Source organism: Nipponia nippon, unplaced genomic scaffold, assembly GCF_047370975.1.
Source record: "Nipponia nippon isolate SJK-2023a ecotype South Korea unplaced genomic scaffold, ASM4737097v1 scaffold_4, whole genome shotgun sequence".
NCBI lineage: Eukaryota > Metazoa > Chordata > Aves > Pelecaniformes > Threskiornithidae > Nipponia > Nipponia nippon.
Genome location: NW_028262358.1, coordinates 25,450,345 through 25,474,416, shown reverse-complemented (window position 1 = coordinate 25,474,416; position 24,072 = coordinate 25,450,345). Strand labels below are relative to the sequence as shown.

The window sequence follows — 24,072 nt, the reverse complement described above, 5'->3', positions numbered from 1 at the left end:
AGAAAGCCCAAGGCAAGTTTATTCTTAATTTTATGTTCTTTAATGTATCAAAGTCAGACCAGATATTGAGAGACAGGTGGAATTCTCAAAATTAACAGGAATGTTAGAAATAGCTCAAGTACCACTAACTTCTGCTGTGTGAACTTGTGTTCTTTCCCGCTGTGATAGGCACTTCTTGAAAAAATAAAAGCAACTTCAGTTTTATTTGTATTGAAGGCAGTGACATGCTTATCTTGCTTTATCTGAGCAAAACTAAATGAAGAGATTGATCCTATATGTTAAAGGGTGTTCACATTTCTTTGTTCTAGAGTACTACTTAGGACCCAGCCATTTAATATTCCACCAATATTTCAAAATTCACTTAGATACTTGAATCATTTTTACTATTAAAGATGGGTGCAATGGACAGATGATACTACCTCTTATGATAGTGAGGACTGAACAATCAATGCCAAAGTGAGGGTCAAATACTTATGGTGTAATAACTACTGTAAAACAGATTGGACTACAGGTAGTTAGGAAGCATTATAGCACATGTTCAAAGCTGTTTTCTTTTTTCTAGTGAGGTAAACTAGAGCATGGTAATGGCAGTTTGTATTCCTCAGAGCTTATACAATGCACCAATCACAGCTGGGTCATTTGCAACAAGTATTATTTCCCACCTTGAAGTTTTTGGAAGTTGAACTAAAGTTGAAGTGATTAGACATGTGCAATTTTATTAAAATTAACTAAATCAAAGGTCTATAAAAAGACATCTGTAAGTAAAATAAGTACAGCTCTGAGAAAGTTTGGGTTACAAGTCAGCACTTCCAGTAGCTTACTGCAAGAACCTAATTTTCAAAACAGCACAAGACTGCAGTGCTGACAGGGGTCACTGATACTCATGGCTGAGCATCATTCATTAAGTCTTTTTTCAAAGCAGAAAATCAAGAGTCTCTTCCCAACCACGCAGAAATAATTGGGGTTTGCATTGCTACAATGGGACTAGGTACAGCACGCTGAGCATCAGGGGCATTCTTCTGGTCATACCAGCCTACATTTATCAGTGCAAGCGGCTTCTTGCATTTTTTCATACCTGGACCATCTCCACAAGCTAATGTCCTCTGCTGTTTGTAGAGATTGTAGTTCCTCATCAAGTTTTCAGCTCTGTTTTGGAAAGAGAAGTTTAAGCATTTTGTTGTAAGATTGTAGAGTTTCTAATCTAGGCAATTATAGGTTAGTAAGATACCTAGCAAGTTTGTCCTCTGCCAGTCTCTCTCGGATACAGAGTTCCCGTTCTCTCTCTGGAAACAGAAATATGGTAGTATGAAATGTTAAAATGTAAATGTTAAAGTTAGAGTGATTGTGCATGATGGATTTTCTTGCAGAAAAAGACAGCAGTAATAGCCTGTCAGATGCACCGATATTTCTGCTTCTATGGCTCTAAACAAAGCAAGGTAACTGCTATGTAGATACACCTTTAGCAGTGCACTGATAAAGCACTAGACAAGTACTCTGAAATGCCAGGCACTCTCCTCCACTCGCCCCAAACTCTGCCATATCTGCAACAATGAAGCTATAGCAGCTTTCTATTCCACACAAACTTGTGGCACACATGACACCAGATCTAAATAAATATTTAGATACCAGATACTATAATTCAGCTATGACTAAACACCCTGTTTACAGCAGCAGCAGCTGAGGACCAGCCATCTATAGAGTTTCACAGGCAAGCTACCTGTAGAGTGCAGCTTCTATAAAAGCAGCTGACAGTTTACTCACGTATATTTTGCTCCAATATCGGGCTTGCCTTAGGTTACACATTAGTATAGCCAATGTTAACTTACACAGAGTAGGTGAAAAGCAACCTACACTGCACAGTGCAGAACAACATATTCAGACCCTCGTTTTTTTGTATACTTTCCTAATTGCCACTCATGTTTAATAATTTCCCCAAACCAGACTTCTATACCCAAACTACCAATTATATCTTAGTAACTTAAAACAAGAACTAGTATAGATGAGTAAGCCCAAGCATTCTTGTTTTAGTCTTTAGACAGAATTCTAGTAGTGAATGGAGGAATATGATATCCTAGTGCATTAAAATGAGGGTTTTGAAAACTGTCCACCTTTCCTTCCTCTGCACTTATTTTTTTTGAATCAGAATCCAATTGCCACCCCCTTCCCAAAGTGGAATATCATACGCTCCAAACGTTGCTCTCTCTCTTTAATGGCTTGTTCTCGCTCCTGTAATTGTTGTTCCTTCCGTTTCAGTTCATTCACCACAGCATCCGAATGCTGCAGCTTTTCTGGCTCCCATGATCTCCAGCCTCTTTTATCAGAATTTTGTCTTTGTTCTTCTGTCACCAAGTCTGCTATCAAGGGGTGCTGCAGAATATCTTCAACAGAAGGTCGGCAATAATCCTAAAGGAAAGATATTACCAACAGGTTCCATCGGTAACCAAGAACATTAAGGCCAGGGAGTCCCAAACAAGACCCACCTCAGGTGGAAACCAGCTTGAGGTGCTATACAGGGAAGGAGAAGTTGGAGAAAATGGAGTTAGGAAGGGGTAGCACAACCAGATGACAAAAGCTGAGGGAGGAGGCTGTTACCAGCCTTCAGCTCCAGAAGCTGCGAGTCTGGCTCTCCTAGCCCAGGAACCCACTCCTTTCAGAGCCAGAATGGGGTGGTGAGCCTACAGCGGCAACTGTCAGTAGGTTCTGGAGCTAACACTCTGCATCTCTACGTGTCACTTGATTCCTGAAGGATCCATACCTGTTGGAGACTTGGGTTTTTGTTACAGCTTTGTTGTCCCATGCAGTATTCTTCTCAACACCCCCATGCCAGCCATGGGGGGCAATCTATACATTAGCCATATAAAGCAAAATCCGAAATGAAGACAAAACAACCCCTTCCAACTTCCAAACACACTGGAACTGTTTTAGCCTTGAAGTTATAAGACCTTGTTAAGCATGCTGTTAGGAAATTCTGTATAAGCCAATACTGATACAGCCTTCTTGCATCCTGTGAACCTGGTGTAACACTTGAGCTGCTGCCTTTGTTTAATGGACTCAAAGCATGATTCCTCCCTCCTTCCCCTACAAGTGATATTGCCGGTGACAAGGTGATAGCAACTACTATTTCAGATCAGTTTGTTTCATAACTGAGAAGGAAAACTATTATTTCAGTAGTAGTTCAAATTATAGGTAGAAGAATTAGTAATTGATTCTTACCTTTACATTCAGCATCTCTTTGAGAAGTTCATTCAACTGCTCTGAGTAACGATACGGTATTCGTCTGAACTTCCCTTCCCTTATCTTTTCTGCCAGTTCCTTTTGGTTGTAAGCTCTAAATGGAGGCCTGAAGAAGAACATTTTTCTTGGATTCTTTCACTAGTTTTACAGGACTTATTTTCATAAAAAAAGTATCAGCCTAAGAAAAAAGCTGCAAGTTTGTTTTGACTACCTAATGTCAAGACCAATACAGAAATAAAAATCTAGGAGTAGTCTCTGAGACCTTTAAGCTTTCATCTATACAGAATTTAATCATAAATGCTTTAACAGCTATGTTTCCACATTTATTACCACACTACTGCACTTACGAGAGAGCACATAATTCATACAGGAGGCATCCTAGAGACCAGATGTCAGATTTTTCATTGTATGACATGTGGTTCATTTGTTCCTAAAGAAAAGAGAACAATCCTAAGTTTATTAACTAAGACATAGTTGTACTATTACAGAATAATTAGCTACTGTTCAAACCTGAATTAAACCGTTACTTACTGGGGTTACTTTTAAGATTCCATCTTAATTAAACCTCCACAGCTACTCTCACTAGCAGGATTTTAACAAGTTATGGAGTACTACACTGTAGAAGACTGAAGTGTTGCACCAATCTTCAGTTGATACAACTCCATCTTTCAGTCAACATTAATCTTTCCCACACAAATGCACCATAACAGGGAAATAACTCATTCTTGCTTATTTCCACTAGAAATTAAAATCCTACCATCAAGAGGTAATTTAATAAGCTCTTTACCTTAACACACTATGAAACATAAAAGTGCTCTAGCTTCCCTGTTCCTTTTCAGGAACAAGATACTCCAACATAACTAACTTACATCTCTGATGTTCCAAGAACATATCAAAACTTACACAGTGAAGAACAACCTTAATTAGAAGGCAGCGATGGTGTGAGGAAGAAAGGAGATGAAAATAACTGCAAAATAACCTTGTCTCCAGAACATATACACTCTATGAAAAAAGTCACCTGCATTTAAGACTATAACTTTTCATTAAAACCTTCCAAATGCTCATGGACTCTGAGGCCAACACTGCAGAAAACAGATCTTGGAGGGACAAGATGATAAGGCACAGAAGGAACGTCTTACTGGAGACATGTAATATGGAGTTCCAACAAATGTTTTGGCAAAGCTGGTGTCATGGTGCAATATTCTAGCCAATCCAAAATCTCCAAGTTTCACATTCTGCTTGCCATCTAGAAAGACATTTGCTGGTTTTAGGTCACGATGCACAGTGACTCCACCATCACTCCGTCTGTGACATTCCTTCAAGGCCAATGTCAATTGAGTCAACACTCGGAGAACAAAGCTTTCTTCCAAGTAATGCCTGAAAGATAAACACATTGTTTAACATAAGTATTCTCTGAGCATACATCAGTTTAAGTAGCTGCTGCCAGTTTTAGTTCTGTAACTTTTTTAAGACTACTGCTATAAAACATCACTGAATCAACCCCAGCACCTTTACAGAAAACTAGCAGCAACAGGCATCTACAGATGCTATTTTAAAAATGGAAGTTAAAAAAAAAAAAATCACTCCAAATATGTTGGAAGACATCTAGATTTTTGTTGCAGAATCCACACAATATTCTCTTCCTCCCCCAAAGGGTCTAACAAATACATAGCATTTCCATTACGTACAACACAAACATCATTTTAATGTGATAAGATCTGCCCCTTTGATCACTTACAATAACAGTATATTGTCAGCTGTTTCTAAAACTGTTATGAGCAGCATACAACAACAGAGCCAAGACAGGACTGATTTTTAATATAGCCCTCCTAAAATGAAAATACTGATATGTTTGGGGGCAGCTGCAGTGCCATTTTAGACTATTCTCACAAAGCAACACATGGTGTCATGTTCTTATTTAACCCAAGCATGTGAAAACTGATATTGTACTTAATAAGTAGGCTGCTAAGTCTAAGATTAGACCAAGGTGAAGTCTTATCAACTTGGTGTCTCCACAAGCTTTATAAGCAGGCACATAAAGTAATTTTTAACATCATGTTAAAAATCACTTTTCCCTTTCATGTATTTTGTTGTTCTTACAAAAAATAGGGTACAAGTGGTTTTACTGATGGGCAAGCCAGAAGAACCCACAGATCAAGCTACCTATCTGCAAGAGCTCTTTTATGTTTTCAACACCACGCATAGCATTGCATCCAGAAACCCTTCAACAGCTTCTGCCTTAGAAGAGAGCTCAGGGGTTTTTTCACTATTTGGACATAAACATCCAATCAGTTGGTGCATTCATTAGCACAATTACCATCCGTGTTGTAATTTTGCACAACCCTTTCACATTTCAGAAAAGTTGTTGGGTCCAAAGGAGGAGACCTGAAGTTGTTCAGAAGTTATTAGGAAGAAACACATTTCACTTTGACCTTTTTCTTTTGATTGCCCGAGATGCTTCATGCTAGATACTCCAAAATTGCCACAAACAGATTTCACGTGCCTTTCTTTTGTGCACCTGGCAATTAAGCTGGCCAGGTCACCCCCGTCACAGTACTCCATCACGATGTACAGGGTTGTGTTGCTTCTGTCGATGATCCGATCGTAATACCGGACAATATTCGGATGTCTCAGCTCACGAAGCAAATTCACTTCCGAAACAAGCATTTGTTTCTCTGCCTCTGTCATCGAGCCATAGTCAAGCTCCTTCCATACCAAGATCTAGGGAGGAAAAAAAACAAACCTTAGGGAGTGACTTGTACAAAAGCCAGAGCTCTGCAGGGGGGGGAGAGGGGCTTTCAAAGCCGCTCGCTTATTTCGGAGAGCCGCCAGCACCCAGCTGCAACTGACAGCAACGGCACGCTACGAGGAGGCACGACCGAGAGCGCTGCCTCAGCCCCCACCGCCGCTGCTACCGCCGCCTCACCTTGCCGTCGGCCTTGCGGCGCACCTTGCGGCACTTGCCGTAGGAACCGGCGCCGATGGTGAGCAGCACCTCGTAGTCGCCGGGGCGGCCGGGCATGGCGACGCGACCGCCGCAGGCTCCTAGGGGACGCGGCTCGGCACCCGCGCTGTTTAAACGCACCGCCCCACCCCCCATTGGCCGGGCTTCGCAGCCCCGCCCACGCTCCCCGCCTTCCCATTGGCTACGCCGCTGGAAACAGCGACCGTTACAACCGCCGGGCGGCGGCGTCAGGCAGCTATCGCGAGAGCTGGCGGGCGCTGCCTCCTGCCCCGCCGCGCGCCGCTGCCTGCTCGTCGCCGGGCGGGGGCTGCGGGGGACACCCGGAGGGAGGGCGGGAGGTGACCCGCGGGGCTGCCGCCCCGGCGGGCAGGGCAGGGCACAGCACGGCACGGCACGGCCCGGCCACCCCGGAGGCGGGCTGCCCCCTTCCCGGGCGATTTCCCAGAGTGAGGCGGGCAGCGGGTGTCCGTCCTTCCCCGCCGACCGGGTGAGGCACTAGGCGGCCTCTCGGGGTTCCGCCAGCTCGACGGCGTTTGGTTTCCTCTCAGGTATTCTGAGGAGAACAAGCTCTGAAACTACCAGCAAGCGAACCCTTGGGGCTCCCCTCTTAACTACACGGTGGGGTGGTCGCCGCCCCAGCCTCCCAGCAGCAGACCTAGACCCGCATCCCGCTCCCTCCCCTCGCCACCCCCTGTCACCGGGGGCGGTCGGCACCGGCCGGGGTCCTACAAACCATCCTGCGTGCCAGGTATAAAGAAGTAACGTACTCGTAGCTCCTCAGGAAAAGACGTCTTCCCCCCCCCCCCCAGTAAAAATAACAATAAGTCATCTCCTTTCCTGAAATACTTATGTCTATTGAACAGATACTGATCAGAAATTGGAAGATTTTATCGGAGAGTTCTTTAATATTGAGAAGTGTTTAAAAAACTCAAGCTAATTTAAAATAATAGAAACTTGTTCTGGAAAATTGTCCTTTAAAACCAATGAGGAAAATTCCCCTCGGTTCTTCAAGAAATTATTCATTAAAAACTTCGAAAGTCATGGCAGCTTTACTGTTACACCATGTATGAACACCTGTGTTATACCATACACTAACACTTTTCGAAAATAAACCAAATAATGTAATGGCTTAAAATGTAAATTTGAAAACAGGAATGCGTGGGCCCATATCCAAAAGTTGAAGCAGTATGTTACATTAAATGACACTAAGTAACACCACAATATACTAAATAGCATTACAGAAATTTTAAGCAGCATGTACTGTATTTTCTAGCATCATTTAGGATAATTCTGGAGTGATACCAGAGTGCAGTTCAATTTAATCTCTCTCCATGTGGAAGTGGCTATGACTGAAAAAGAACTCCTAGTTCTTCAGCAAAGAATTGTAACAGGCTTTTATAATGCCGGAATCAGGTGCAAAACGGAACAGTTGTATTTGTTGACCTAGAAATTCAGCAATAGGACAAAGTAGTTTCTCATATTGCATCTCCACATGATCTCATTAATCATTTCCCCATCTTGTTTCAGGCTTTGAAAAAGGTTTGAGGGGGATAGGTGTCATGCTACTACTGAATATTTATGAAATATTCTTATACTACTCTTTAGAAAAATCTAAGCCTTTACTTTCATCATCAGGAGGCACAAAAGCTCGTGTTATCCATTATAAAAATCCTATAGCTTTCTATCTGTAGATAATGTCTATTTATTACAGGAAAAAAAGAGCAAATTAATTATACAGTGTGAAGACATTTTAGTTTTCTTAGTAAGTAACAGGGTGTTTTAAGTGGTTCATTTTTATCACTGATTTTAATTACCTTAAAAGAAAATCCTCACATACACCATTAGCATGGTAAATAAATTATGGCATTATGCAATAAAAATGACAAAAAGGACAGTATGTATTATTCAGGCTGTAAGCTTCACTTCTGGTTTCACAAATCTCCGTTTCAAACTTCTCTACTTTCAAATTAGCAAAAGGTCATCACGCATTCCCACTGTTATCAATGGGAACCTTTCTATTTGTATTTCAAAAGAAATAGAGTAGGTTTTCAATACTGTGTTTTGTCTAGGGACTATCTTGAAAGTTTCTTTAGAAATGTTGGTTTGAATCAGAGAAATGTCAAAATGTCATGCTCCAAAAACCAGTAGTACAGTCATTTTACTGCTGATTATACTTATTTTTTAAGAGCTGGGTAATTTTGAGAAATATGCAGTTCTAAAAGTGGTCATTAAAATTTCAGTAGGCACTCCATTTTCTTTCTTTCTGATTTTCACACTGGCCATATAAGAGAACCGAGAGTCCAATGATTCCAAAAATATATATCAGTTTTGAAATGGGGGCCCCTTTTGTCAGGTATTGTATTTTCAGCTCTGATCTCTAGTTCAGGAGCAACTCTTAGATTTCTAGTCTTGAAAGTACATGTGCTGACTTCAGGTCATTGAAAGCTACCAAATAGTTTTCAATAATCTATTTATAATGTTGCTTCTATTTTATTCTGCTTTTTTTACATCAAATTTCACTAATCGTTTGCCAAAACTTAACACACATACACACACACAAATTATTCTGTAGTTCTCCACCACAGTTTGTCAATTTTTGTGACATCTGTCATTTGTGCTGTAACGAGTACATTTTCCCTTCTTCCAGGGCCTAGTTATCTGACAAAATATTAAATGCTGAAGATAACTAATATGGTAGGTAATTTGATATTTCTCTTAGATATTTTCTTTTTTGCGCATGGCAATAAGTAAAAATAAATGGCTAACACTTTGCTGTGGGAATCCAACCCAGTATAATTATAAAATTAATAGCAAAAAAGTATTGCAAAGTACTGTAGCAAAGTAAATTATGGTTCTGGCAACTTTTTTTGTTAGCCAATCAGAGAGAATTGCATGGAAGTACAGGTTCAGAAACAGAAAAGAAGCTCAATAGGAAAAGTACTGAAAATAAACACAGAAAGAGGATGTATAATGAAAAATAAATGCACTTTATAAAAATAATTAGAAAAATATCTGAGAAAAACCTTGTCTTTTCTCTTTGAAGAAGTGAAAGACATGTAAAATCATATTCCAGGATCTCAGAAATGTGCCACAGTCTTCCAGCAAAAAAGGAGGAATTGAGTATCTAATATTAGCAAGGTAAGAGATCTTAGGAATGCTTTTAAATAACAACAAGAGGAATTATAAATATTGGAGTGACTGAGACACGAGTGTTTTATTTTAAGTTCATTTTCACCACATAAGTACTTTGGGTTTTTTAATATTCAGTTGCATTTGTCCTTACATGTCTTTATGCACAATGTTTTTTTTTCTCACCTTCTCTCGTTTGGTCCATGCATAGAAATTCTACATTTACCCAGGATTATTGTACCCAGATGACACCATTTTTTTCTAATTTTCTAGTTGCTGACTTTAATGTTAAAATTCATATCTAGGATTAACAAAAACATATAAAATTCTGGGATATAAGACAGAAGCACTGTCTAAAAAAGTACCAGAGGGTAAAATTTCCTAGTATTTTTCCTCTACTGGTTTGGGAGGGAAACAAAGAACATGTTCATTGAAGAAATTCTGCACAACACAGCTGTGGACAGGACAGCAAAGGAACAAAATTTAGAAGCATTAATTATAGTGCTTAAGACCATGCTACTTTTCATTTTTTGTAATGTTAGGATTCAAAGCCAAGTTAGACTCCAAAAGCAATGCGTGCAGCAGGCAAGCTTCAATAGGGGTTTGTTGCAGCAGCTGTACCTTTATGGTTTTGCATTACAAACCATTAAAATGAGGAAAACATAAACCCACATGAAATAAATTCAGCAGCAGGTTAAGTTTTTACATGAAGCACTGAAAAAACCAAAAAGCTGACAGCATGGGAATTAATGAGAAGGAGACTGAGGAGAGTAGAAAAGACACGGTTTTGCATTCAGAGAAGGGAGCATATTAATTCTGCTAACTCCAGATTTGCTTTACCCATTCCTTATATTCTGTAAAGGAATATTTAAATACAACACATGGCTGGACATTTTGAAAGTATATAATTACTTAGCTCTGTTTCTTGAAATGAAACTAACAGCCCTATCTATTATATATGTCTTCGTATATATGCTAATTTTCAAAATAGTATTCCTTTACCTTAAGAACAGAAAGTGCTTGAACTGATCTTTAAGACCACTATTTAAACTTATCAAGAGACAGATTTATTGAGGTGCATAGAACTTTAAAAGTGAAATTCCTGAGTAACCCTGAATCCTAAATTCATGAAAATCTGAAGAATTGGAATTGTCTCTAAGCAAGAACTCTAGTACGACAATCTGTGATTTCTGCTCTGGGCTCGCTTACTAACTCATTCCTAGGAAAGTAGACTAGGATCTATGCCTCAATTTCTCCTCTTTTGAAAGGGAAGTAGTATACTTACCTTCCAGATTAAAGTTTATAGCTGGTACCTCCCAAAATGCTTTAAGTGATACAATAAGCAAATATTTTGCTGACTTGAGCTGCCTAATTTTTTAACATGCAACAATATTAGGGTTTCTTATTGTGGAACGGTCAGTCTCAAATGTTTTTCTGTGAATTTATTTGTACTTACAGTCCCTTCAGATATATTGGGAGAAACGTTTTCAAGTACAGCCATCACCAGATCTACATGCACCATTATTGTCACAGATATTTTCATTACCAGCCCAGTCATTATTTCTTTAATCCGCCATGCCTATAGACCCATATAAGAATAATACGTTTGCCTTGTTTCTCCTGTAGGAGAAAAATGCACAGAAATCACACTAAACATTAAAGTAAAATCACTAATAATGATTGCAAAATCTCTTCCACGTGCTCTCCCAGGTCATCACACCTGCAAAATGTCATGCAGCTCAGGCTTACTCTGAATCCAGTACCTTTCTGTACACTCAGACGGTAGTAAGGCAGTAAGGCAGTAAGACCGTGTGCAGTTGCTACCAAATACCTCCTGCCTTACAAGCCATCATGCCTGGACATACAGGCAGCAGAGCCTTCAAATGGAAGGCTTCAATATACTTTGGGGCACTCTTTAATGACACAACAGCTTCTGCAAAGTCTTGATAACTCAGCTTTTAAGCTTGGAGGACAGCCAAGCCCTCTCCAGCTTCATTCACACCACACTTCCTTTGGCTGAAGCATGCACTCACTGACCAAATTTTTAAAACCGGCTGCCAGCAGAGACACAGTGCCACCCCTGTTCCTATTTTATTTAGACAAAGACAGAGTTTAGTCCTCATCAGTCCTACATTTTGCTTATTTAGTAGCAAATGGACAAGAGAAAACTTTAGTTATCTATTACAAATGGAATACCTGCTTCAGGTATTTTTTTGTAGCAGGTACCGAAGGAACCGGTTTGCGAACCATACTGATCTCAAATTACAATGCCTAGTCTTATTTGGGCACCGCCCATAATACGCCTTCAGATTTTGTAATGTTAAAGGTTACAAGTGCATTAGATAGATGGGTTAGAGGCAGTATTTTCCATGAAGTAAGATCCATAAACAGTTGTAGCAGCGTTTTAACAGGTGGCACCTGTCACTGTTGGGACTCTTGACAGTACAAGTACATGACATACTGTAGCCCCACGTAGAAACACGCAGAAACCTCATAACAATCCTTTGCTTTGAGGAGATGAATAAATTCCTGTGCCAAAAATATCAGTTATATCTGATGTAATTGACTGTGAAGGAAAAAAGGCCATGTGGTTGGAGCAGAGGATGGGGAGACAGAAATTTTTGGCAGAAGACAAATATTCTGGTACCATATGGTACAGAACTCCCTGGTGTCCCTAAGCTCAAATTACAAGAAACTGGCTGCCTGATTTTCAACAGGAAAGATCTGAATTTTGGAGCAACTGTAGCACTCATTGCCTTAGTGGGGATCCTTCTATGTGGGTTTCCCAATGACAATACCATAAAAAGATTTAAAAAACAGGACAGTTCAGATGCAACCATCTGGAGTGGCATTTTCCCCTGAAAGGTTTAAAAGCCAGTGTTTACTTTGCATAGAACTGATTTTTTGTCTGGTTCCCTATGGAAATGGAACTTAACTGATCATATCACCTATGTATTTCTATCAGTCTCTATATCCCTTCCCCTCTTACAAGTTCCAAGAACAGCAGAGAGGGAAGAAACATCCTGAAGTGCTCAGCTACATTATTAGACCAGAGAATCCACATGGATGCCGATGCTGATGGATGGGTTCACTGCTGGCAAAACCTTTGACTAATGTGTGCTCTTGAGACACCAGAGAATCTAACTATGACATACAAATCCACAAGAAAACAAACTTCGTTAGCTCCCCTGCCTACTGAACTACATGTTTTTTTAATGTCATGTATTATTCTGAAACAAAACTGAAATCCAGTCCTACTTATATTACAGTAAGGTGATTATACTGAATGAGTGCTTTCATGTGGAGAAAATGCCTGGTACTTACAAGCTCCTTAGACTAATGGAGAAAGGCATAACATGAACTGATTTCCGGAAGATGAAGTCAGACAAATTAGAGGAAAAGGCACAGATTTTTAGCTGAGAGAGCAAGTAACCTTAGGAACAGACAACTAAGGTGAGTGGAGATTCTCTGATTTTTTATGTTTACAAATCAGGACAGTGTTTCTTTTTGAAAGATAAACTTTAACCATATACAGATTGTTAAGTTCTATCCATAATAGCAAGGTGAAATCTTCTAGTCAGAGAGTTAGACCAGAAGAGAGCATGTTTCCTTCTGGCTTAAACTTCATGAGCAAGCAAGAGGTGGGCAGTGAGGCTTGTAGAGGAGGCCCACTGTCATCAGTGGAAATAACAGAAGGGAAATAATGTGTCTGAATACAACCCTTTAAAGAACTCACTGCCTCAGCATATCCTTTGGCTAAGTCAGGGCCCATCTATTTTAGATGCCTGTAGAACATTTGGCACCTGACAGATACAGTTTAACAAATTTTGCTTTCATGCTCAAATATGTTTAAATATTTTCAGCTGTCCTCATTTGAAACAATCAACAAATATAGTGGTTAGACATAAGTCTTTAAAGAGCAAGGTGGCCACCTTACTTTTTTCCTCACAATTTTTAAGCCTTATTACTGTAGGAGGCTTCCAGGAAGAGGCTTAATGACATTAATATGGAGTCTTGCCTAGGGAGCACCAAGTTCTGAGTGGAACTCATTATGGAAAAGACAGACATAATACATTCAGGTTAATTGGAGAAAACAGGAAGCCAGCTATTGCAGGACTGATACAGCCAATATGGTTATGAAATCTTGTCCCATTCTTCAGATTTTATTTATATAGAAGTATCTTGAGAAGGAGCACTTCAAAACAAAAGTATATATATTTCTTGTGCAACCAAAAATTTGGTTGCCTTCCGTGGGAGTCAGTCGGGCTGTTTCTTAAAACCAGCACAGTCCTTTAATGTGGGATTCTCCAACACTCACAGCATAGTTGACTTTTCTGTACTTCACCCGTGATCCTGAATGCCATCCTGTAGCAACAGCCTGATTTACCCTCTCAGAGCCCACACTGATGTGTTGCCCAGACATACATTAAGTTCACTGCACAGAAGAGGTGTGAGGCTAGGGCTGAGAAATCAGGCTCAGAATGCTTCAGTGAGCCAGCTAAGGACACCTATAGTCACAGATGGGAGCACTTTTGCGGTTTCTATATAGCCACAGGCATCAAGCAGGCTCAGCACTAAGGTCACAGCACTGTGACTCATGCTACCCACCACAACTTGCCAAACAGTGAGACTTAGCTGCTGGTAGCAGGCATCAGAAGTTCAAGGTTAATCTTCCAAGTGGAAGAGAAGAAACAGGTCATGGTTTTTCAGGTCAATGAGGCTGTTCCTGTCGTGTTCAGAGGAGAGTTATCTTGGCACTCAGCAAATCCAACAATAGAAAATGTCAAAAGCTACCTGGAAATATCTGGGACCAGAGGGAGAACCTGCTGCATGAAAGATCTCTACTCACTTTCTGGGGGACTACCTGTTCAGTAGGATTATTTGCCCTCAGCCCTGTGACAGACCACAGGGGAAAAAAAAATGGCACTGCAGCACACGGTAATTTTATAGCCAAACAAAAATATCTATTGTCAGGCTTTCCTGGAAAGGCTGGACTACACCATCAGTAATTAGAGGCTGCTCAGAGTGCTTAAGTGAAACAGCTACTAGGGACATATTTAATACAGTTGGCAGATGGCTATGCTTCAATTGTCTGTGCATGGAGTGGGCCCTCAGAGCAAGGGCACCTATAAAAAGAGCAGAACTGTCTAAAGAAGCTAAATGCATCAGGAAGGACTCTGTGAAATTTGGAGCTAGGACCAGCTCCTAAGACGGCATCCTAAACCAACTCCAGTCCTTGTCACTCGTTGCTTAATGTTTGAAAGCACTATCTCAGAATCCGGTTGTCATATCCCACTGCTAAGGATGACTGGGAAACATGAAAAGTGGTTTGCTAGCGCTCCACTCTCACTCCTGAGCCCATCGCTCGGTAAAGGCCTTAAGGTTGTCTTGGAGTTCAGAGATTGTTTTTGGGGAGGAACTGCTCCATCTCCTCCCAAGACAGATGAAAGTTGGTGGAATCACTTGCCTACCTGAAAGACCCCAAGGCCCATCATGAAAGCCTCCAAGCTGGTGAAACATCTTCTGTGTAAAAGATGTGATGTTGGCTGCCTAGATATCTTCTAGTGGGTGGCACCCCCCAGGCTGCTGAAAGGCCCAATTGCCTAAAAAACCTCTGCTGTTAGAGCAACAGTACACCTTTCATTCTTTAAGGATGCCTTTGTGTTCGGAAACCTCTTGTCCTTCGAATCCGATAGTCACCTTGTCAACCTGCTGCTGGGCTTATGGGGAAGGCCATAGTCTTGGATATGTCAAGGTCCAAGAGAATGTCTCCCCAACTGCTGCTAATCAAGCCTTGGGTTCTCGTGTTGAAGTTACACAAACTTCATTTTTTTGACACATACCCAAGACTGAAACCATGCTCATCTTTCATGACAACTGTCTGATCGTACATCCAATAATTTGGGATAGTCTGGCTGGTTAGCCTGTCTAGGCAGTACATAGCCTGCCTCCTGCTGCTGTTGACATGCATTGCAGCAGTAAATGGGCGGGTTGTGTGGCCGAGCTTTTATATGTGGTAGCGTAGCAAAGAGGTGCAATCTGCAGGCTCAGACCTGTAACACTCTTCCCGGAGGACTTCGGGTAGCCACAGGCTCCTGAGCTCCTGCCGCGCATGTCACAACGCCTCGGGCACCATTCTCAGCTGCCGAGCACGCTGACGTCCTGCAGTCCCAGACTGACTGACTGGGCCTGGACCCAGGAGCACTCCAGCTCAGCTCGACAGAGTCACCAGCTGATGGATTTGGCCTCATGGTGCCTATCAAGGCCTTTCTTAAAGGACCCTGAAGATCTACCTGCTGTGTCAAACAGCCTCCACAGAAAGCCTCTTCTGCACTTTGGGGCGGTATATGACTGGTACTCTGTCAAAAGTCAACTTGATAGGAACTGTGGTTATTGTTACAACCCAAGCTCTTTCCTACAAGACACTATGCATACCACGTTGTAACAGAAGGTAATTCTGTAATTGTTTATAGCAGCACACAGCAAATAGCTTGTGCAAGACACTTAAGAGATTTCTATTCCTAGGCTCACATTTTCTGAAAGCTACTGCACAGCATGGTTTTAAATTGTCTTAAAAAAAAAGGAGGAGAAAGAGATGTCCCTGTCTTTGGGGGAATTTATTCCCATTTAAGAAATCTCAGTGCTGGGAAAGTTTCTGAAGCATTGCTTTCATCAGGATTAGTCTGTGGCCTGGCAGAGTCCCTTTAAATGCTGGCGGTAATTCTTCTTTGCCCTTGCTGTCTGTCACCTCCAAAATACTCATTAAGAACTGCAGCTACCTATCAGCTGTTACAGAACCATCTGTGCAGCCTTTGATCATGTTTTTTTCTTCCAGATTGCTATCATCCTTCTGGAAACTGAGAATGGGACAAAATGTTGCAGTGATATTACACAGTAGGGCGATATATTGTTAGTGGCTACAGTATATAAGAAACAGTTTAGAGCAGTGGCTGCTGACACCTCAGGCAGTCCACAGTCCCCAAGTCTGCAAAATTAAGATGATAACAATTATTGTGGTATGCAACAAAGAAATACTTAAGGCCACTGAGACTTCCTCTGAATGTGAAATCTGATTTCTATGGTACCTCATTCAGTTTTGGAGGGGCTGAAGCTCAGAATCAGAGACCTTTTTATTTGTTTCCATTTTGGTGATTTCAGTGTCATCTCAAGCTTAGTCTGAAGCCTGTCATAAAAATCCAAATTGGAATGTAATTTTGTGGATCACATTGATCTGTAATTGTCCCCTCTTTTTCTACTTGAAAACAGAAAGAAAACTTTACTTGTACCTGTATTGTTGGTTACAACTTGTTTCAAAGAACCTGATTACTTCTGTCTGTCTTTCTGTTAGAAGCTTATCTCATCATTAAAAAGGATGAAGAGACATAACAGGCTCTGAGGATCAAATTTCAAGAACAGCCACACAGGTTACTGATGATTTAAATCAGAAAAATAGGGGAATTGTGTAGAAAACAGATGCAGACTTCAGTGAGAAAAAGAAGCAACCCTGATGTAGGTTTGCAATGTTAGCTAAAAATAACATAACATTTTTGTGGTCAAATGCGTGTTTAGTTAATTAGATCATTTGATTCACAGAATATTAGTTTGAATAAATACAGGGCTGCGGAGTGCTCCGGAGCGCATTCCCTTCTTGTCCTCAGGGAAGTACCCACATGGTGTAATCCCAGAGAAGACAGCAGCTTTGCCTGGGTCCCCGGGGGCATGGAGCTCATCCCTTACCACACATGAGTGCATGAAGTCCCTGACTGGCTGCCATCCTGAGAATCTGTTAATTCAACTTCTCAGCGTCTTCCAACTTGTTCTCTCTGATATTCTAAGTCCTGAGAGTTCAGGCAGTTAATGTGTTCTCTGCTAGAGGTGATTATTATATTAATTAGTCATGCTCCAAAGCTTTATATGCAATAGACTGAAGCATTTAACAGCCAGAAATTACAATGCCACCTCCTAGAATTATGTCAAAGTGACCCCACAAATAAAATCTTCACCAGAGTTGCTCACCACAGAAAAAGTGATTCTCCCTCTGGCCACAGGGAGCCACACAGCCACCATTATGAGCCCAGGGAAGAAAGCAAGGGAGAAGGCAAAATCTGTAGACTCTAAACTCAGTGCCAGGAATTACAGGGGTTGCTCTCTCCTTGAGGTGACCCTACCAGTTGCACCTGGACTCCTCTTAGCTGTTTTCTCACCAGCTCCTGCTGAGAGTCTTGCATTGTTTTTAGCCAGGCATATAGAATGCATATGTAGCAAACTACTTGTACCTACTTGCACACAGAGTAATTAGTGCAGACTGTCATCATAATTTCTAAGTTCCTTTTTGACTGCAATTTTAAGGTCACTTTGCAAGATGGAGGATGACCATTAATCTATGAAGCCTTAAGCAACAGTAACAATTGCTTGACCCCAGAGAATAATCCAAATTTTGTGTAATCACCCCAAGTATACGACTCTATAATATGACTCTCTTAAACATTTAATTCTCTCACTACAGTAGACCAGTAGCACCATAGACCAGAAGCCCTAATCATTATCTCACGCACCATACATCTAAGATAGTTCTGGTATTGACGTACAGGTCTGGTAGCACTCAGCTCCATAGTGCTTTCTAGACAAGACCATCACATTAAACTCATTCAGCGCCATTAACTTATTTCTCAAGACCTCTGACTGGCTCTTAGAGACAGAACTTGCGCTGCACTTTCCCAGTTTCTCCTTCAATATGTTTCCACCAAATTTCAATTTGGTAAGCTGGAAGATCCAAGAAGAGCTCATGTAGATCTTCAAGTGAGGGAAGAAAAAACTTGAATGAACCAGCAACTCGATAGAGAGGCATCTAGGGAAAAACTGATTAAGGTCCACAGAGGGATCAGTTTCCCTTGTTTTCAGCATATGATCGTCTTTCCCTTTCTGTAGACATAATATGTACTCTACAAAGGTAGAAACAAACCTCTTTGGGGATTTTGATTCTAGCTAGGTGTCTAAATAGATGTTCTTTCATTTACTGAGATACTTAACACTCATTGAAATGCAATCTCATTTATCAGAGTGCCTAACCACATGCCTAGATTTTGTCTAAGATTTTAAATACTGAGATAGTTAGTTTGGACTAGAAGGTCTGCTGCACTGAGATTCTCACTTTGCTGGATTAGAGAAGGAGTGTTGATAGTGCCTAGTGGACTTGCCTAGTGTCACATGACAAGTTAATTACTGAAATTGAGCCTGCTAATACTGAATTTCAGTCTGTTGTCCCATCTACTGCTCATTTCTGCTCTCAAATCAAAGTATAGCTGCTTGAAGGTGCAGATTTTGTCTGTAAAACTCAAGTCTCAGTCCAAATGTAGCCTCAGCTCTCAGTGTCCCCAGCTGTGTCTGAAAGCTGATACTTCCTAAATAAAAAGCTCCTTCTGTTTCTCTGTTCTATGTATGTAGTGGAGATAAAGTGTATAGAGCAAGGACTGTTCCTCAGAGGACTTTAAAAATACTCTTTGACCAAATGATATTTGACATTTCCTTTGCCACTCTGCGAGGCTCCTCAGAGGGCTGAACTACGCTCATTCCTGCCACGGAATCAAAGCCACCACTTCACTTCCCTCAAGCTAAACAGTGTATGATGGGCAACAATTCAGAATTAATTTGACAGTAATGGAAATGACAACTATTACTGTGAGGTATTTCTGCTATGGACATTGTCATCCTGTCCTCATTTCACCCCCCCACCCACAAGTTTTGGTGTTACAAGGAATCTCTGAACAGCAGACAACCCCATAGACAGTGCACACTCATACACACTGCTGTCTAGGCAGCCAGAGCAGCAACTTTGGACTTGACAGCCTCTGTGGGTACCAGAGCCCTAAAGTCCCACAAAACTGCAGCTCTAGCTTGGAGATAGAAAACACTCATCATGTGGCTACAAAGTGTATAACACACACAGGTCCACGGGAAGTGGCAATTTCTTCTAAACAGGAGACCGGTGTAGAATCATAGACTAATTTTGGTTGGAAGGGATTTTTGGAGATCCTGTGGCCCAACACCTTGCTCAAATCATAGGACATCTAAGGCTGTTCCCGTCAGGAAACAGGAAAACTTTTTATTTTCTTTCTGGCTAATTTTCCACTATGAATGCCCAAAACAAACTGGAGATGAAAAGATGCATTCTGTGTACATAGCTAAGAAAAACAGTACAGGTTAAATTTAAAATATGCACAATTCCTTTCTTTCTAACACTGGTATCCATGCAGAATGAATAGTGTTGAGGCCAATGTAGTCATAAGACAAGACATCACTGGCTAAAATCCCTACACAGGATCAGTGGATCCTCTCCCTATCTACAATGATTTGATTTATTAATGTATACACAGTAATTTAGGTCTTGCAACCCTGAGAATGAGGGCAAAGTCCTGAAATAATGAATGGCCTAAGGTGACGAAAACCATTTTGCAATTCCTTTCTAAACATCCTCACTTCCGTTTCTCTTCTATTCCCCTTTCTAAAATAAAAATAAAATAAAACAAAACAAAACAAAAAACCCAAACTGATTTCAACCTACCTTGTGTGAGCTTGGCTCCTGCCATGCCAGACACTCCTACCTAGCAGAGAGATGCATTCCACCCACTCTTCTACAAACACCCACAGAAAGCATAGCCCAGAGCTGCTCTAGGCTCACTGCCAGTCTCTCAGACATGGCTTCTCCTTGATCCCAGCCTGCCGTATGTAATGACTTTCTGACCTGCCGGTGGAGAGCCAAGCTAAAGGCTGATGCTGGAGCTGACCACTGAAGAAACCCAAACGTGGCAAGAATGCCCAGATGTGCGAGGACAGGCATTACAAGCAAGGGAGAGGCAGGCAAGAGGGCTGGGGAGAATAGGGCTCAGTCCAGTTTGCTCCTAACGCATTGCTTTGATAGCCTCCTGTTAGCTCAGCCAACATTTTAGGGCTATTAATATTTTTACACGCAGCATGGGCAAGTTCCTGTCCAGCTGATGAAAGACATTTCCTTAACTTTTTACATCTTAACAGCTGAATTTGTAAAATAAGAACTTAATGCAATGTATTAATATGAAGTCTCAGCTCTATTCAAGTCAATAGGTGCCTCATCTCTGACTTCACTCTGAATAGCTAGTGTAGGCTTATTTTAGTAACTAGCCCTGTATCACAGTAGCTATAATAAAAAAAACATCATCTGTAAAAATCAGTTTAAGTATGATACTTGAAAAGCTTCAGGAAACAAGGTGATTTCAGGGGGCTTTTATAAGTGTAGCTTCTACAAGAGTAACAGAATCACCTAGTTGGTCTAACAAGCAACATACTTGCCACTTCCAGGTAGCAATTATTTCAGCAGGGTACAACCCGAATGCAGTCATCTAGCTCCAGTTTTAAATAAGTCCTTCCTTTCCTTTAAACAAGGACAACAGGAACGTCAGTTATCCACACGCTGCTGTTAAAAATGGTGACGCTTGTTTTTACTGAAACCCTCCCTGTTGGTTTTCCTGCACAGCCATGAGCAAGTCAGACACAGTGGCTCTGCATCACTTCTGTTTTTCTAGAATGAAATGAGCACAGCTGCCAACTTCACAGGAGACAGGTAGTGATCGAGATTTTGATCTTTTGATGGGTTGCAGCATAGAAGAGCAAGATGCTTTCATTATTAATATTCTCATACATTATCCTGTAGTAATTTATTGCACAAGCCAGGAATTATTCCTCAAAGAAATATAGAAGATAAATCCTCTCAAGCTGTTCTATGAGGAACAGAGCCAACGAATGTTGGATCCCTGCAGATTTGAGTTCTTTGTCTCCTAAATTCTCCTGCCCACCCCGTAACAGTAGCTCTGCTGCATGTTCCCCTGAAATGCCCGCTGGGCATAGACAGCACACGCTGCAGTTCCTGTGCAGCCATCCAGAGATTGGCCAGCTGACCAGGTTATATAAAATGCCTGTATTCTGTCTACTTTTTTCTCATGGGGGTCATTAAGCTGGGGAGTCTGCCCTCCATGTAGCTATCAATTTTTCAGTAAAAAACCCTCTTAGGATCACATTTGAGACTTATTTCTACATGATTTAAATGCAGCTGAGTATGGCCAATAGGCCTGAAAGCTGTGGGGCAGGGTAACAACAGATGGATCAACCACAAAAATCATCTCTCCTTAGGAAACTGGGGATGTTTTTCCCATCCCTAATGTGTGGGATGGAAATGCAACATCAAGACTCCCAGACAACCTTCTGTTTTATGGCAATAAAATGCAATACGATACTCTAAAGGCATTTTCCTGTTTTAGAGATAATTTCCCTATGTTGTCATGACAGGGCTGAATCCTTTTTCATGTCCTAGATAAGCATTTAATAATCTCATATCTTAATGTAATCATTCTAGATTTTAAAACCTTTTGGCTTTGAGATAATCCAACATTCCTACAGCATATTTTACTGCAAATTGCCAATATGATGGAGTGGATGGAGAACATAATTTTGTCTATAAATTTCATAATGAAAAATGTCATATATGGATAAACTACATTTCTAATGCCTTGAAAATATAAAGTATTGAGCCTAATTTCAGAGCTGTCCTTTGTTACAACTGAATCTAGCCTTTCGGTCTTAAGATCAGTTTTCCATTAAGTCACAGGCTGATAAAAAAAGTGTAGGTAAAAGTACAAGAAGCAGCCTGTTCTTTGGCCTGGCTAACTGCAGACAGTCCAAATAGTTATTTTAATACATCTTACTCTTTAGGAGAATTATAGTGTAGTGCATTTGTGCTTACAATGGTAGCACTTACCGGAAGGTCGTGGGTAAGTTCAGGTTTTTTTCTGAGTATGCTTTTACCTAAGCTAACAGGGAGACCCAAGAAGGCCTACAGCTCTATGTACGCCAAAAGGGAGCAGTGTTACTGTGAAAGTGCCATAGCAGTAAAGACATTCGTTATCTCAATTAATGTCAGTCAATGTACAAATGTTGTTTATGGAGGTTAAGTGATATGTTAGTGTGTTCAGTTGGATGTGACCAGAGACACCTCAGAAACAAAGGAGCAAGGGTACAATTTCAATGGATGTTAGACTTTTATCGTGAACTTTTGGGGGTACAAACCACTATAATTTCTTATTCCTCTTACATTAGTGTGTCTATAAGTAATTGCCTTTCAATCACTTCCTTACATGTTCAGCTTAGACATACCCTGCAGCACACTTCCTGGAAGCTTGATGCTTGCTTTGCTGCTATATATTGTGTCAAAGAATCTAAAAATGCATTCTTAACTTTCTATAGATCGTTGCAACTACACGGATATGACTCGAGCAAGATTGTAGGAAGAGACAGTATCTTTTATTAGTTAGTCTAGTAAAATACATTTCCCAATAGGCCTTTCCTAATGTCTTCAATGGAAAAACATACCATATAGTTATTATGTGACTCCTAATTAATGAGAATTGGCTCTGAATTCTTCTGCTTAAGATGTGCTGGCCTGCACTGCTCTAAACTGACAGCTTTAATTCAGTAACTTCAGTAACAGCATGACTATTTGCTCTGTGCTTCTCAGTGGTACAGATCACTAAATTCTGCACAGTCCCTGTGAAATCAATCAATCCTGTCGCCTGTTGGCTCACACAGACAGCTTAGTCAGCTCCATGAAAGGTTTCATTTTTTAAATGAAAAATTCAGATGAAGATTGCTGCTTTAGCTGTCTGTGATTCAACTACTTGTAAAAAACAGCAATGTCCTCTAATATTCATTGATTGAATAGTACTGGTGTACTGGAGTGATAATCAAAGTAAGATAACCCGTAATTTTGAGTGAAAATAAGGTATCAGTGTCTAGAAGATCTGAGAACACAGTTTGTGGTTGCATGGGACATGCAACAAGGAAAGAGGAAGCCTAGAAGACATACCGCAAGGTGCAGGACCCCAGTTGAAACCTCACTTGAAATGGGGATGTTAGTCCCGTGTTTCTGAGGTGAACGTTGTATTGGTCACATCCAATGGGAAACCCTGACCTGTTACCTAGCCTCTGTAGTTTCACTTTAGACAGAATCACAGAATCTGGTGTTTGTTTGATCCCTCCACAAGCTAATTCAGCATATTGTGTTGGCAGAAAACAGCTAGTTTTGGTCTGGGGGGCATAAGGTTCTTGTCCGTGTTATTCAGTGCAGAACGCAAAAGCACGGGGAGGCAGCATCACTTGGTAGGCCAGAGGGGCATGGCTTCCAAGCCTCTTCCAATGCCAGGCCAGTGGACTGACCACAAGGCTTCATGTGTTGTTTAAAATATTGAAATGACCTCCAACATTTCAGCGTCAAAATTGATAGCATTCTGATGAATTGGGCCCTTCCTTTTCTTCTCCCTCCCCCCTTCCCAAGTTTTTAATCTCTTTCTCTCTGCTGGTATACTAAATATGTTTTGAGGTTTCAGACAAATTTGGAACATTTTCATTCTTAATTTTAATTAGTAGACATCAGAGGACCTGACCCCTTTTATAATAACCGGAAGGGTTGAATAATTGAGGTCTGAGTAGTCAAGGTCAAAATATGTTGCTTAATGTACATCTTACAATTACCTAATACTGACTTTATAACACCACAGATGTTAAACTACAAAATTTTCAGAACCCAAAGATCTGTTTTTTCTCTATGAACATATTAAACAATGTATGTTTTTTAAATTGAAAATTCTTAATGGCATAGTGGCATAACATTGCATGTAGCAGCAGTGCATCTGCTCATGTTTAGGTCTGTTCACATCAGC

At 40.8% G+C, this 24,072-nt stretch overlaps 1 protein-coding gene across 3 annotated transcripts in view; it reads right to left on the bottom strand.

Annotated features, from left to right (window-relative positions):
• NEK2 (NIMA related kinase 2) overlaps positions 1-24,072 on the bottom strand; it is a 36,459-nt gene that overhangs the window by 3,821 nt on the left and 8,566 nt on the right. The window contains exons 1-8 of one of the 3 annotated variants that reach the window (XM_087775482.1): positions 10,785-10,863; positions 5,738-5,955; positions 4,374-4,611; positions 3,582-3,664; positions 3,214-3,340; positions 2,184-2,403; positions 1,229-1,283; positions 1,076-1,146 (exon numbers count right to left, since the gene is read on the bottom strand). In XM_087775482.1, coding sequence (XP_087631608.1) covers positions 1,076-1,146; positions 1,229-1,283; positions 2,184-2,403; positions 3,214-3,340; positions 3,582-3,664; positions 4,374-4,611; positions 5,738-5,955; positions 10,785-10,850 — 1,078 coding nt within the window. In that variant the 5' untranslated portion in view covers positions 10,851-10,863. Of the gene's footprint in view, positions 1-1,075; positions 1,147-1,228; positions 1,284-2,183; positions 2,404-3,213; positions 3,341-3,581; positions 3,665-4,373; positions 4,612-5,737; positions 5,956-6,160; positions 6,288-10,784; positions 10,864-24,072 lie in introns of those variants that run through there. The other 2 variants (XM_009472973.2, XM_087775483.1) reach the window with 2 other exon arrangements.